Source organism: Otolemur garnettii, unplaced genomic scaffold, assembly GCF_000181295.1.
Source record: "Otolemur garnettii isolate 467f Iridium unplaced genomic scaffold, OtoGar3 scaffold00015, whole genome shotgun sequence".
NCBI classification, from domain to species: domain Eukaryota; kingdom Metazoa; phylum Chordata; class Mammalia; order Primates; family Galagidae; genus Otolemur; species Otolemur garnettii.
Window position 1 is genome coordinate 7591463 of NW_003852410.1, and position 17237 is coordinate 7608699.

At 36.3% G+C, this 17237-nt stretch overlaps 1 protein-coding gene across 1 annotated transcript in view; it reads right to left on the reverse strand.

Moving 5' to 3' along the window:
• Positions 1-307: 307 nt before the first annotated feature.
• Positions 308-17237, reverse strand: part of LRRN1 (leucine rich repeat neuronal 1) — a 34755-nt gene continuing 17825 nt past the window's right edge. Inside the window, exon 2 of the mRNA XM_003785484.3 lies at positions 308-3522. Coding sequence (XP_003785532.1) covers positions 1117-3267 — 2151 coding nt within the window. The 5' untranslated portion in view covers positions 3268-3522 and the 3' untranslated portion in view covers positions 308-1116. The remainder of the gene's footprint in view (positions 3523-17237) is intronic.

Genomic DNA, 17237 nt, shown 5'->3' on the forward strand with positions numbered 1-17237 from the left:
TATATGTTTGCTGTTTAGTTATTCATGGGATATAGTAATATATCTTTTGTCTTCATATTACCCCCTACCCCAACATTAGGTTCTGGTCAGTGCTTTTTAAAATATAGAAATCCTGTTCATCAAAATATCTTAATTAAAATAAGCATCTTTTTCCCTTAGAAAGTGAATTCAAACAATTTAGGGCCTAGCTTTAAAAAGCAACATGCTATAGCTGATTTATTTTTGGTTGTTGTTTTTATGGATAAGAAAAATATTACCACTGTAACTAGCAAGAACTATAAATGATACATTATTGCAAGTGTTCTAGAAAATCAGAACAAAACTAATTTATTATAGTTCTGTCTTCATTATACACCACATGTTGGTGAGTTGAACACAACAAAATTATTGTCTTTTTTTTTTAAAAGTGTCTACTAAAGATAAAAAGAATAAGGTAACAATTAACATGTAGTTTGTTACATTAAAAAATCTGATATACATATTTCTATTGCCTGTTAGCTTGTTCTAAGCCTCTTTAACTATTACAAAAGAAAGAGAAGTCATTGTTCAAAGGCAAACATTCAATTCAGTTGATACAACATTACAGTACAGTCAACTAACATCATTCAACAAAGGTAACAAGTCTAGCCTTAGCTTGAGTTAAAAGTCTGTAGACCAGATTGCTACAAAAGGTTCAATGCTGCTTCAAAACTGTTATATAACTTTTTGGAGGACATGGTTCTTTCTACTGATGGCTTCAGAAGAAGGGGTCATGCTACTGGTCAAAGCACAGGGGAACCCCCAACCTGTCATTAATCATTTTATTGAGCACTGTAGTTAGAACAGCATTATTGAGTTTAGCACAACAAACTAAAGTAAATAATAATAATATCATAATAATCATAATAATGATAAGAATAAAAAAACCCCACAAACTGGAAGCCTGGAGCTGCTGCCAGTCGTGTCAAACTCTTGCGATACGCTATACTAAAAAAATTTGAAATATCCACCCGTCCTCTCCACTCTGCCACAAACTAGCAAAGTCAAAAATACAAAAGTCTTCAACTTGTTACTTTTGCAGAATAAAGCAAAAACGTCTTTGTGCTCCTTACTACCAGAAGCAAAATATCCTCTGAGTTACCACATGTAATAGCTTCTGGATGTGTCAACCTGGGTTGGCTTGGTGTCTGCAGAACCATCTTTGTCCTTCTCGCTGTCGCCTTCCCAGAGGTTAATGAGTGGTGGGTATAGCTCATTTAGTGGGATTGAAGAGGTTTTTTGCATATACTTTTTTAGTGAATGGTGGTAATTTTTTCTCTTAAATCTTTTGGCAAAGTACACAGCAATGGACGCAAGGCTAATGACAGCAAACATGGACCCCATTACTGCAGCAAGGGCTGTACTGGTTTCTTGATCAGAGATGTCCAGTGCGAAGGCGGCATTTTTGGTTGTGACGTTTACGCAGGACTTTTGAGTCTGCTGATGAATATTGGACACTGTCAGACACACTTCATAATCTGTGGATGGCTGAAGATGTGTTAGGTTGTATTCATGAACATCTACTGGGACTCTGGCAGTATATGTTATATGGGGGTTGTCAATCTTCACAGTAGCAGTTGACCATTTTAAGTTTGATGTCATGACGTTGGAATTAACTTTCCAGGACACTAAAATGGAATGGGATTCTGTCTGCTTGACATATATTTTTAGCACCTGAGTACCATCCAGAAGGGTTCCATTAACCTTAATTGTTGCTACTCGAGTGTCTGCCCCTTGGACATTCTGGGCAACACATGTGTATCTTCCTGAGTCTTCAATTTGTATGTTAGATATTTCCAGAGTGCCTTCACTACTTAGCTTGTATTTTTCTGAAAGGGTTTCTATAGTTATCTTATTTCCAATGGGAGTGACCCAATAAATTTCAGGTTCTGGCTCAGCCATGGCCCGACAGTCTAGGAAAACTGTTGTACCAATATCCATGTTTAAGTGATTTGGAAATGTGTCATGAGATATCATTGGGAGGCACTGTTCACTTGAATCCTGGATTAAAACTTCCTTCACCTGCTGCCCTTTGTATTCCGGCGGCATAGCACAGAACATGGATAAGGGCTCCATGAAGCGGATGTTTGTTTTGTTGGAGTTAATCCAATGGATGACACAATCACACCTCAGGGGATTGCTGTGGATACTGATCTCACGAAGATTGGGAAGAGATTCGACTGTCTTTTGATAAACGGCATTCAAGGCATTATTGTTCAACATCAAGCTTTCCAGGGCAGGAACACTTCGAAAAGCCAAGCGGTGGATATAAGATAGTTTGGGATTATTGGTGGCTTCTAACTTTGTGAGTTCAGGCAAGTTATCTAGGGCATACCGGTCAACAGAAACGAGTTCCCCCATATTATTGATACCCAGTTCCTTTAACCGTAGCATATTTTTGAAGTCTCCCTCTTGGATTTTGTGAATGGGGTTTTTATTGAGGTCTAAGAATTTCAAATTTGGAACCTTTTGCAGGGCTAATTGAGGGACTTTGACCAGTTTGTTATCATAAAAAGACAGGCTCTCGAGGCTATCCAAGCCTACCAAGGCATTTCCAGGAATATCAGTGAGATACATTCCTGCCAAAACTAAGCTTCTCAAATTTGAGAGGGGTTTGAAGTTCATGTCCAGAATTCCAATCACAGGGTTTTCTCCAATCATGAGAATTTCCAGGTTGGGGGTAGAATCAAACCAGCGACTATCAATAACCTTCAATTTATTAGAGTTCAGGTGAAGCCTTAAAAGATTTTTTAAGCCTGAAAAAGCATTAGCAGAAATAGTGCTAATCTGGTTGTGGTTGATGTAGAGTTCTTGAAGGTTGCTGAGGTCTTGCAGACAGTAATCAGTCATTTCTGTAATCTGATTTTCCTCCAAATGCAGAGTGGTGAGCTGGGTCAGGTTTGCCAGCCCTACTTCCTTAATATTTGTAAAGTTGTTTTGGGAGAAATCTAGCTCAGTCAAGTTGAAAAGCTGCTGCAGCTCATCCACAGTCTTTGCAATGTTATTGCTCTGTAAGAGAAGCACTTGTGTGTCACTAGAAAGGTTGCTGGGAATCCTTGTTAAGCGGAGATCATTGCAGTCAACGGTGGTGGCTTCTCTGTATGTGGACTGTGGGGTAAACCAGGGACGGATTTCACATACACACAGTTGTGGGCACTCGCTATTCTGCATGGAAGACTCAGTTAATGAAGTCATTAGCAAGCCCAGCACCAACTGGCAAGCTACTCCAACAAAGCTCATCCTAGCCATGTTGGTTTGCTGAGAAACCCCAATTTCTGACACTTGTAAATTTTAATAAAATGTGAACACTATACAGTGATGTGTAGGACAGCAAGGAGAAAATGTAAACATTCAAACAAAGTCTTGGCTGAGAGGTGTAGAGTTCCAGAGTCTGAAGGGATGGTTTTCTGGAGTTCTCAAAAGGCAGGAAGCAATTTGGAGTCTTTTACCTGTGTCTCTCAATTCCAGGCACGTGCACAGCCAAATCCAAGTCTGGAGATGTACCTGAAAATGAGATTAGGACAGATGTTATGTCCTTTCCACACACTTTCTATATTATAGCTTTTCTTCTATTTACGAAAAAGGCATAGTCATTCAAAAATCTAATAACAGAAACATTCAAAAGCCATTCAAAATAAGCTTTCAAATTGCAGGACACTGTTACTATATCCCACTTACTACACTAAAACTAGTTTCCATGTTCCTTCACTGTTACAACTAAATTGAGACTGCACTGGGAATTGGATAAAGTCATTAAACATGCTCGCAAACACACCAGTGCACACCCTCCTACACACACTTAGTAGGAATACTCAGGAAAGCCCTCAGAGGTCATTTCTTTAAAAACAAAGACTAATTTAGAAACTAGATATAGCTCTAAAAATTTAAAACCTCATGTCTATTAAAAGCAAACATTAAAGGTAGTTTGTTAAAGACTCAAAGCTCATTTCTACTTATTTACATTTTAATTAATGCTTCATTTGTTTCCAGGAATTCTTTCTCCTCTGAATGGAAGAGAAATGTTATGCAGATGTATTCAGCCAATACTTTTTTAGCTCAACTATTCTTATATAAAAGGTTAATTTAACATAACTATGAAAACATTAGTTTTTGCTACACTGTAATCATCACATCAGATCTTGACTGAATAAAATAATAAAAGGACTCTATTCCATCATGCCACTGGTCTCCACTAAGTACCCAGACATGCTTTATACATTTGTATATATCTCACATATATGATTACAGCAATAGCATGAGAATGTGACTGATCAATTAATAGATGTAGACCATGGATATGTTTATTTAACTTCTTGAAGCTTCAGTTTCTTCAACTATAAAATGGAGTTGGACATACATATAAAAGAATCTCTCTCATAGGACTGAGAAAATTAAAGAAATCTATGTAAAGCTGTTAGCATAATGACTGGCCATACCAAGTGCTCATAAAAGTTAATTATACTTGTTATTTATTGTCACCTTATTATATCTGTCATCTATTTTAGTTTAAGTTTTGCTGGGGATCCTTGTTAAGTGGAGATCATTGCTATCAACAGACAAGAAAAGCTGCAAATAATAGAAATTGAAACCAATATCTATTGGTTTCAGTAAGATCCTCTGAGGTCAGGTATTTATTGCTCATCTGCTTCCAAAGATAATATTAGTGGTTAATAGTTATAGTTTTCTGCATTCCAGTCAGGGGTAAAAAGCCATTATGGATCTAGTGTTTGTTTTGTTCTCCAGAATTGAGCCACTCATTTGTTAAGGTATTCAAAGTAGAGATTTAGCTTTCTTGACATTTGTCTCCCTGTGGTACACTTCAGTTTTTTGAGTACTGAAGAGATTTCAGGGACTAGTCATCGTCTTTACCTCGTAAGATTACTAAGAGGATTCAATGTAAAGCCCAGTGTTCAACACATAGCAAGCTCTCAATTCATGGTAGCTGCTACTGTTGTCCTTTTTACTTTGCAAAATAGCCAGTACGAAATTTTATATATTTAAGTCAAATTTTAGTTTAAAGAAAGAAAAAGTCCTACAATGTTCTTGTTGTTTTATAAAATATTCAAGCCATGTTACTGGTCAAACAAGATAAAAATCATCCCATCATCTAGTTTCTGGAAAGTCTGAGGTAGGAGGAGGAAATGATTGCATGATTATGCTGTGTGATCCTGGATGCTGCTCATCTCTGGGGGGGAAAACACATTTGTCATTTCTATCTCTGCTTCCCACCTGCAAATCTGGTCACTTTACTATCAATTATGCAGGCACGCACCACACAATGATGTTTTGGCCAATGAGAGACTGCATATACAATGGTGGTTTTATATGATTATAATTCAAATTTTTTTACTATACCTTTCTTGTGTTTAGATACACAAATACCTACCGCTGTATTACAACTGCCTACATTATTCAGGGCAGTTGCATGCTGTTTGTATCCTAGAAACAATAGACTGTACTATGTAGCCTAGCTGTGCAGTAAGCTATACCACCTAGGTTTGTGAAAGTACACTCTATGATGTTTGCGCAAGGATGAAATCATCCAATAACCCAGTCCTCAGAATATATTTTCATTGTTAACTGATGCACGACTATATTTGCAAAACTTTTCAATAATAAGACTTGCTGACTCTGACTTTTATCAGGAAATTCTATAAAATGAAAACATACCTCAGAGAATAACATTTTACAATTATTATTAACTCCATAAATTTATTCTACTCTTGTTTCTGTTTAGAGCTGTCCTAAAACAGGTCGCAATGGCCACAATAAATGTTAGGAAAATTTCTTCCACTGTCATTCTTCAATCTTAATTTAAAATGAAAAAGAATAAATGTATCTTTCATAACTGAGATAGAATTTCAATTAATTTTAAGGTTTTGATTAAATTTAAGAAAATGTACCCCAAACTAAAATACGTATTAAAATCATTGAGACTCCCCAGTTTATTACTATTATAAAAAGCTTTTGTGGGCTATAGCTTGAATATTCTTATAGGGAATACTCCCATTTTAGTTTAAATTATATGATTTGAGGTAATTATATTGAAATATTCAAGCTATGTTTGACATATACATATGTCTTTTTTTTGGAGACAGAGTCTTACTTTTATTGCCTTTGGTAGAGTGCCATGGCATCATAGATCATAGCAACCTTAGACTCTTGGACTCAAGCGATTCTCTGGTCTCAGCCTCCCCAGTAGCAGGGACTACAGGCACCCAGCTACAACACCTGGCTATTTTTTAGAGATGGGGTGGGGGGGTCCTCACACTTGCTCAGGCTGGTCTTGAACCTGTGACCTCAGGCAATTGATCTGCTTCAGCCCCCCAGAGTGCCAGGACTACAAGTGTGAGCCACCGTGCCCAGCCTTGACACATACATATCTTGTTAAAAACAACCAACCAACCAACCAACCAACCACAGAAAGCCAGATTGTTAGATAATTATATCAAACACTGCTTTTCCTCTTACAAACCTGAATATGACTCCTTTGGGAGCACAGAAGAGAACTTCCTTAACACAAAAGGAGGTGTTTAAAATATTTCTATTTGTATTTCATTCCAAATTCTCCTTAGCATATTTCACCGGCCTATTTTATGAACATGACAGTATACATAGAATAAAGCTTTATAGAGTCCAGACACCAGTTTAGATATTTAAAATGTAGGGCATTTCTCAGGAGCTAGTCACTAAATGTTTAAAAAATAAATTCATTATCACAAGAAAAGAAAACTACAGGTCAGTATTCCTGATGAAAAATGAAGCAAAAATGTTCAACAAAATACAAGCAAACCAAATTCAACAGCATACTAAAAAAATTATACCCTGCTGAACAATTTAGATTTAAACCTGGAATGCAAGGAAGATTCCCTTTAAGAAAACCAATCAATATATAACAGAATGAAGAAATAAAATCACATGACCATCTCAACTGATGCACAAGAAATACCTGACAAGATTCAACACCCTCTCATAAGAAAAACACTAACAAACTAGGAACAGAAAGAAACTACCTCAGCATAATAAAAGTCATGTATGAAAAGCCCACACTTAAGTGATACTTTGATAGTGTAAGACTGAAAGTTTTTCCTCTAAGAAACAAGGAACAAGGAATGGATGTCTATTCTTTTTTTTTTTTTTTTTAAGGAGAATTTTATTTATTTTTATTGAAAAGTACATTTATTTCAGGTTAATCTGTGGGTAGAAACAACCAGGTCAAAATATTTGATTTTCTATTCTTGACTCTTCAACATAGTACTGGAAATCCTAATTAGAGTAATTAGATAAGAAAAAGAAATAAAAGGCAATAAAATTAACCCTAAACCTATTAACTAATAAATGATTTCAGCACATTTGTAGGATGGAAATCAATACACAAATGAGTTTTCTTTCTATTAACTACTAATCACCAGCCTAAAAAGGAAATTAAAACAGCCCATTTACAATTGCATCAAAAAGAATAAAATACTTAGAAATAAACTTAACTAAGGAGGCAAAAAAGTTGTACACTGAAAACTGTAAAAAGTAAAAGAAATCAAAGATGATATAAACAATGAGAAATGTTTATAGACTGGAAAACTTAATGTCGTTAAAGTGCCCATATTATGCAAATAATTTATAGATTCAATGCAATCTCTATCAAAATCTCAATGGCAATTTGTACAGGGAAAAAATATCCTCAAATTCATAGGAATCAGAAAGTCCTAAATTACCAAAATCTTGAAACTGTGTTAGAGACCTCACCTTTCCTGATTTCAAAATATAATACAATGCTACAGTAACCAAGATGGTGTGGTATTTGCAGAAAGAAAGACATATAGACAAATGGAACAGGGGGTCCAGTAATAAACTCTTCCTTATATGGTCTAATCATCTTTGACAGGATGCCAAGACTACACAATGTGGAAAGGACAGTCTCATAAACAAACAGTGTTGGGAAAACTGGATAGACACATGCAAATGAATGAAGTTAGGCCATTACACCATATATAAAAATTAACTTAAAACACATTTAAGACCTAACTGTAAGACCAAAAAGTATAAAAATCCTAGAAAAAAACACAAGAGAAAAACTTCAGGACATTGGATTTGGCAAAGATTTCATAGATATGATACCAAAACATAGGGAACAAATGCAAAAGTAGACAAACGGGATGATTTCAAACTTAAAAACATCTGTCCGTCTAGAGAAACAATCAATAGAGTGAAAGGCAACCCATAAAAGGGGAAGAAATATTTTCAAATCATATGTGTGATAAGGGTTAGGATTCAGAGTATATAGGGAACTCTTACAATTCAACAACAATAGCAACAACAAAATAACCTGATTAAAAAAATAAGTAGAGGACTTAAAACAACTCTCCATATAAGATATACACATGATCAAAAAACATATGAAAAAATTATCAACATCACTACTCATAAGATAAATGCAAATAAAAGCCATAATGAGAAATTGGGACCCTTGCACATTTTGGGGGGGACTGTAAAATGGTGCAACCATCGGTCAAGAGATAGACACAACGGAAATGTCCATCAGTAGAAGAAATGATAAAGAAAATGGGTTGTATGCTTACAACGGAATATTATGCAGCTTTTAAAAGAAAGAAATTCTGTCATATGTTACTGGATGAATCTTGAGGACATTATGAAATAAGTCAGTTAGAAAAGGATAAATACTGCATGATTCCATTCTTATGAAGTCACTAAAGCAGTCAGAGAAAAGAAAAAGGTGGTTCCAGGGCTGGGGGTAGAGTGGAAGAAATTAGTGTTTAATAGCTACAGAGTTTTAGCTTTTGTAAGATGAAAAAGTTGTAGAGATCTGTTGCACAAGAATGTGAATATACTTAACACAGCTGAACTATACCCTTATAAATGGGAGATGGTAAATTTGATGTTAAGTGTTTTTTACCATAATAAAAAGAAAGCAAATCTATTATAATTTAGGCCAACTTATTTAATTATAATCTTAAATTCTGCAATAAATAAAAAATGTCTAACATAGATTAAAAACAAGTGAAATTGCTTTGTTCTAGGGGTGACTGACTAAATCTGTTATATGTGAGAAGAAAATGCCCTGCTAATTACCAGAATGATGTTCCCCAAACAAGTCTGGCAGTTTAAACAAACAATCCCTCAAATAATAAACCATGGCTTTAAAGGCCCAGAATTGGCAAGGTACACACTTCAAAAGAGTCCTATAAACAGTTATACAATTACATTTGATTTTTTTCCCCAACAAGATACGTTTGGGACAATCTGCTCTGAATATAAAATTTCAGAGAAAATTGACTGCATTTCCATCCAAGTTCATCACTTTCAGTGCACTTGGCAACAACTCTCATTTTCCCCACAGAATTGTGTTAGATGAGATTCAGTTTTTAAAGAATGACAATATTTGGTGGGATTTAGGGCTAGGAGTTGGAAAAAAGAAATATGCATTCAGAATAGGATGATGGTTATGTGAACTCCTGTTATTGTTAAAAAATAGGTATCAGGCAGCTCTGGAGTTGTAGGAGGAATTCTGTCCCGGGGGAATCAAGAGATCTCTATTTAAATAACACTTCTCCACTTATTAAGATGTGTCATCTTGCGCAAACTACAAACTGTCCCCAACTATCAATGTTTTGACTTAAGACTTTTCAACTTTAAAAATGATATGAAAGTGGTACACATTCAGTAGAAACCACACTTCAGAGCCCATACACCATTCTGGTTTTCATTTTTAGTACAGTATTCAATTACATGAGAATTCAACATTTTATTATAAAATAGGCTTTGTGTTAGGTGACTTCATCTAATTGCAAGTTAATGTGTTCTGAATATATTTAAGGTAGGCTTTAATGTTTGGTAGGTTAGGTGTATTAAATGGTTTTTGACTTAATGATATTTTCAACTTATAATGGATTTATCCAGATGCAACTATTGTTAAGTTGAGGAACACCTGAACGTAAATTCTCTGTGTCTCAGATTCTGTAGCTAAACGTAAAGCTAATTATACATAGTGGGCCCTCAAGTACCTTTTGAGTCTCCATAATGCATTAAAGAAACAGTAAAGTGTATCCCTTTGAAAATTATAATAACTAAATGATTCCCTATGTGAAAGTATTTAGCGTAGGGCCTGGTAAAAAATGCAGCACATAGTGGGCTCTCAAGTACTTATTTGAATCTCTGAAAACTTTATCAAGTTCGCCATTACATTTCATTTTCATCCTGTTATTAGGAGGGAATAAATGAACAAATATGTCTCCAAGACTCTTAGTCATGGCAAATGTTTGGTAGAGTCTTCATTATTATTATTTGTCATTTCCAGTATAGTTTTCCACCAAAATCATTGGAATTAATAGTGTTAGAAATCTGGAGCCCAAATATTACCTTAAAACTAAATTAAAAACCTAGGCAGGCAAATTATAAAACACAAATCTCCATCCTGAAAATTAACATCATTCATAAGTAGTGTAGACACAGTAATAAAGAACTAAAATTTTGATTCCCAAATGAAGAAAAATGTCTTGTTTGGACATGTACTTTTATGCATGTTTTCTATGGTGGCCAAATTCATATTATGTAGCAATGTTTAGAAAAACTATTCTTTTAGTTTTCTCAGTCTCCAAATAGATCCAGGGCTAATGCAGCATTCAAACTTGCTCATTTAAATTTAGGAATGGTTTAAATAGGGGGAAATGTGATTTTTGTTCAAGGAAGCTTTCCTTCTGGCCCTACAGAATTAAGAAATGCATTGCCTTGACACAGACTCTCCCTCTAGCCACTCCCATGGAGAGAAGGGTAAAGCTAGACTCCATAGTGTGGAAGGATCCCTCTGTGCTGAAGCCTACTCTGCCTTCTGCTGCAGGTCCAAGTGCTGATAGTTACACCCAGGAGGGCTTTAAGCTATTTGAAACAGGAATATAGGAAAGAGTGAAGAATGTGGCTTCTGGAGAGACAGACCTGGTTTCAGATTCAGCTCTGTGACCTTGGGCAAGTTATTGAAGCTTTCTATGTCTCAGTTTCCACTTTAGAAAATGAAGATCATAAAACTTACTTTGTAAGAGTGGTAGAAAATTAAAATGTGATGTCAAAGCCATGTAAAGGCTTTGGCAGAGGGCCTGACACATAGTGTGTGCTCAATAGATGTTAGTTATCATTTCCAGGTTTGCTGTCTCATATGGAATCTGAGTGTTGTTTTTGTGGGTATTGAGGAAGAAAGGCAGGAATGGGTAGTTGAAATCAGTAGAGGGTGCCTTTTGTGGTATCATCAACTCTAAGTTTTAAACCTTAAATAATGTAGATGGCTAGTGCAGATGGAGCCAAAGAGAGAAATTATGGCAAATTCTTTATGGAGTGTACATTTTATTTCCCTTGGGAAGGAAAGGGGGCTTCATAAATACATTATGAATGCTGAATCTACATTGACTATATTTAAAGATGTTCACATTTCTCAGATCTTTGCCTGGCCCTGACCCTTTCTGATTCTTAGATTTCTTTTTTCAACCATTTTCCAAAATTATGTTCTTGGTTCACACATTACCCCAAACCAGACACCCTGTAGCGTGTATTGGTGTTTGCAGATGGAGGGCGCATATGAGAAGAACAACTATAATAGTCTCCATAAGGCATTAAGGAAACAAAGTGTATCCCTTTGCAAGGACTTAGTAGAGCTTGCTTAGGTGCTTTTGCATAAGGAACTATTCCTAAGAGCCCACACATCATTCATCAACAAGCAGTGCAGCCTCACAACTGAATGGGTCAAGCAACAGAACAAGGATGCCCTCCAGGGAAAAGATTCTTTTTTTTTTGTAGATGATTCAGGTTCTTGGGGTAGTTATATTCTTTTTTTTTTTTTATTAAATGATAGCTCTATACATTAATGCAAACAGGGGGTACAGTGTAGTGTTTTCATATACATTTTGAAATACTTTCATCAAGCTGGTTCACATAAATTTCATGTCATTTGCATAGTCATTGTGTCAAAACATTTACACTGGCTTCACCACAAACTTTCCAGATGACCTTGAACAAGTCATGTAACTTTGTTTCCTATTTTATGCACTTTGAGGTAAGTGGTTTGAGAGTAAAAGTAGTCACAGCTTCTGAGGTTCTGACGACCAACATTCTGACCAGTCACAGGTTCTGAGACCAAAAGGAATCCCAGGAAGTCACCTTCTCAACCCATTCTCTGAATGTCATGGAAAGCTATATTGCCAGCCCTGTTCAGAGAGGCCATTCTTCCTCTCTCTCTTTCCCTTTCCCCCTTCCTTTTCCCTTTTTTGTTACTAAATTGTTATGGAGGGTTGGAGGAGTGTGATCATGCCAAGGATCTCAAACTTAATGGCTTCAAGGGCCAGGTAGGTCAAGGTAATTGAGTCAACACAGTAGGAAGCAGTGGTCATATAAAAAGCAGGAGAGTTCATGAACTCCAAAAGGTATCCAAAAATGTTTTAGCTGTGCAAGCCAAACAGAACTCATTTGCTTTCCGAGTCTTTTTATGGCCCTGGCTATTTTGCAACCTCTGAATTATGGAAGTATAATAATAGCACCTATAATGCTGAGCTAAAGGGAATATGTGATAACTAGATGATTACATATAAATTTTCAAATATTATTGGCAAATACTTCATATGTGGGAACCTGTAATTACAAATTCAGCTTATTATGAAGAAGAAAATGTCTTTTGTGCTATTAAAGCATTACATTCACAAAAATTCATTTGACACATCTTTCTTTTGCAAAACCTACTTTATTTATTTTTTTTGGATATACTATAAATAATTCTTTTTTTTTTTTTTTTTAGTAAATCATAGCTGTGTACGTTAATATTGTCATGGGGTACAGTGTGCTGTTTTTATATACAATTTGGAATATTTTAACCAAACTGGTTAACATAGACTTCATGTCATTTTCTTAGTTATTGTGTTAAGACATTTATATTCTACATTTAGAAAGATTCACATGTACCCTGTAGTTATCCCCTGGGTGATCCAAATTGACCGAGTTAATTGCCAGGGGAACAAAATATCATCCAAGTACCTTGAGCCCCAATTCAGTGTTTATATGAAGACTTTAAATTCCTGTGGTGGTTTTTCTGGTTCCTAGAGAAGGTTTGATTATCTTTCCCCTAATTTTGCTTTCTTTTTCTCTTTTTTCTTCTCACATTTTATTATTAGTTTATTAATAGGGCCAAAAATTTGCTAGTGTGCTTGGGTGATATAAACATATTAGTTTGCAGAGAAGAGGATGGGCACGAGTGATCTGTTGATTCCCCATTTCCTTCCTCTCTCAGACCAGGGTACACACACAGGTACAGACTGGGTCAACATCTCTGAGAAAAGCCCAGAGGCACAGCTGTTCTCTAAGCTGAGCATAAAAGCTAGGGTCACAGTTCATTTAATGTCTAAGAAGTGGGCATGGACAGACAGCACGTTAGCTCTTCCAGGGTTGGCCAGGCATCGTAGGCAGGGGAGGACTAGATGGGATGACTTAAGAATTACACAGAAAATTTAAAAAACAAATGAAAAATGAAAAGCCAAAAATCCAGTGCTAACTGGCATGAATCTAAATCCAAGTAGATGGTTTGGGATGGTCAGGAAGGGAACTTGTGGAAGAGCCCTGGGGAATAGTGCTGACATCAGATTCTGCCTTGGCTTCAGCTGATCCAAGGCAAACCGGCAGAAGCACAGATTATTAAAGTTGGGAAAGGCCTTGAGATCACCTGGCATATCTACAATCACTTATCATTTTACAGCGGACACTTCAGAGGGTGAGGTCACATATTTGGAGGACAAGTTTGACTATTCCCAACCTCCAAGAACATTGACTGTATGCTACAGTCAAAGTCAAGCCACATGGCTTCACTTAGTCTAGAATTAGTTTAAACTCAAATTCTTTACCACTTGGACAGAGTCTATAACTGTTTGAAGGGCATTGGCCTGTCGTGCTCTATTAAGCAACATTTATTAATGACATAGGAAAACATCATTCAATTTAGGAATAGTTCAGTGGTTTTTTTTTTCTTTAATAACCTCTATTTTGACATTTGATTAGGTAGATTGGGATAGGTTAAATAACCCAGTTAATTATGCTGATGACCAATTTTTCCAAAAAATTAGTCAGATCAGTTAAATAATGGTCACTGATTTTTTTAACATGGCAGCATATTGATCATGTTGATCTGTGGTACATAAGCATGAGCAAATTGCAAGTTTAATTTTTAAAATGCATCAATTAAACTTCTCTTAATTTGGTGATGAAATGTGTGTTGCAAACTCTCTAAAGGCATATAAAGTCAAATGATGGAAGTGTATAGTGAATTTGAAAAATGAATAGGAATAGGTACTGGGCATTCAAGATAGGAGATCCCTCATGAATAATGTTGTAATATGGATATAACTAACTTTACTAATAAATTTATTTTAATACTATGTAAAAGACTAATCGCTATACTGTGTGACTTACATGTATATGGTGTAAAGCATGATCATCTCTATTTTTTAGGGTTCATGCCCTAATGCTATCTAGCTCTGAATCCTGTCTGGTTTTCAGATATGGTTTGAGAATCAGTGAGGTACAGAGATAGGGGTACAGGATCAAGAGTTAGGGAGCCCAAGTCCTAGAGAGTAGTTCTATGAGAAACCAATGCATAGAGATATTAAGTGACCTATTTGTGACACAACTAGAAAACAATGGAGGGAGGAGTCAAACTGAGCCATTCCAGTTTTAAAGCCTGTGCTGTAAGTACCACCTCCCATATGTCACATAGTCACCCTAAGAATGTCCAATTTTAAATCAAATGAATAGGACTGTCAATGAAAGGAGAAATATAGAGCTGTGAGCATTTATTTATAGCTCTTGAAAGTAATACAGATTCTTCCCAAATGATTTGAGCTCAAAAAGTCACAGTGATGACCTAGGGATGGTTCACCTCTTTGCCAAATAGCTTGGGTACTACAGAGACATCCTCTATTTTTTGGGAAATGGTACAGTAGATTCTAGAAGAATACTAGGTAGATCTTAAAGCAAAGGCAGTTTTTAGTGAGTCTTAAGTGAGAATATGATAGGTCTCAGATTTCTAATTTATTTTATTATTATATACAAGTACCCAAGCACTGTCCAACAGCATGGTAGCTCTGGAGTGGCTACTGAGCATTTGAAATGTGGCTGACAGGAATAAGAAATAGATTTTTTTTTTTTAGAATGAGTCTCACTCTGTGGCCCTGGGTAGAGTGCTGTCGCATCATCATAGCTCACAGCAACCTCTGTCTCCTGGGCTCAAACGATCTTCTTGCCTTAGCCTCATGAGTAGCTGGGACTACAGGTGTATGCCACTTCACTCAGCTACTTTTTCTGTTTTTAGTAGAGACAGGTTCTTGCTCTTGCTCAGGCTGGTCTCAAACTCCTGAGCTCAAGCAGTCGACCCACCTCCGCCTCCTAGAGTGCTAAGATTACAGACATGAGCCACCATGCCCAGCCACTGAGAAACAGAATTTTTACATTTTATTTACATTCATTTCAATTAAATTTAAATAGCCAGATGTGACCAGTGGCTATACCACATCAGGCAGCACCACCCTAGATATTCAAACTTAGCTGTTTATTAACCTGGAGATCATTTTTAAATGCAAATTTTTGTACCACATGGAGATTTTTATGAAGTGGGTCTGGGAATGTATGTATATTTTAAGCAGCTTCACAGAGGGCTGTAATGCCAACCAAATTTGACTAGTCCAGCCATAGGCCTGGCTCTAACCTGCCACCACTCGCAGGCTCAGAGGGTCTAGCATGCATGTCAGTTGGTATGGTAACTTTGCATGGTAACTGCAAAGACACAGCTAGACTTGGATTTGCTCTAAGCTGCTCTGTTCCGTTCCTCTCTAGTCAATCATCATGGCATTCTCAGAGGTGACCTAAACTCTTAGATTTGAGGTCCAAGTTTATATTTTATTCATCATGGTAGGCACCGCATTTTACACACTGACTGGCCTGCACATGCTCAATGAATGGTGGCTGAATCAACCAACCTATGTCTCAAGATACATTTAAACAGTCTTCCATTTACAGGGCTTCTCTGTGCTACACCAGAGAGAACAAAGGCTGTCTGAAACAGGTATATAGACAACAGAAGTGCAAATAGCAAGAGCAGGAAAGCCAATGTACTCTTAAAACTCTTCCTTTGAATCCAGAAGGAAATGTATAGGGATAGAATTCTTTTGCCCAGACTCTCAGGATGAGGCTAACAACGGTTTTCATCACAACAGAGCTCCTGTCAGGTATCAGTGTTCCGTGCTCTCCTTACAACTATATTTAAACGTCATAATCAGAGAAGAACATATTGCATAGAGAAAGAACCTAAACAAAAAACATTTCACCCTATACCAAATGTCATTATTCTTACCATATTCCCTGAAGAAAAGGCTGCTTAAAATTGTCCAAAAATCAAGAGTTTGAATAGAAAGTTTGCTGCACAGGACTTAGCAGAAAGCTGTGCATAAACTGGGCATTCAAACATGATTGCTAAATGAAGAAATAAGCCTTTTTAGATAAATTAACATTATACATTGAGATAGTGACAGAAGACAAAAGAGAACCAAACATCAACCAATAATGGAACTTTTAATTGTTCCTTTTAGTACCAGCAAGTGCAATGATATCAAAAGTACCATGAAATCAATTAATTTTAGTCTTTTACAGATTATTTTAATTTGCTTCCTGTACTATGTCTATATGAAATAATTGCTTTGTAATTAGCAGCATGATTAAATGTTAAATAAATGTTAAATCTTTAGTTTGGCAGCCTTAATATGCCTAGAAGGCCCAGTTTCACTACTTAAGTACTTCACACTATATTGCTTAGTATTTTCACTTCAGATAGATTTCACCAGGCCCTGTTAATAAATGTCACATAAGAAGCTGCTGCTATAATGGCTTTGTATTGTAAATTCAACACTACAGATATGCCAATGAAAAAATAGACTCATCACTGTGGGCACTGTAAGTGCCAATATGGAGGCTGCTAATACCAAGCCATAGATTTTTGGATGCTAACCAATTCAAGCAATTCCATTAGACTGTATCAGATTCTTATTTGCTCTCAGACTGAATTAAAGTTTAGTTTGTAGTAGTGAAAATAATTCTCATCAAGAAAATTACAAGGCTCGGCGCCTATAGCTCAACCGGCTAAGGCGCCAGCCACGTACACCTAAGGTGGCCGGTTTGAATCCCCAGCC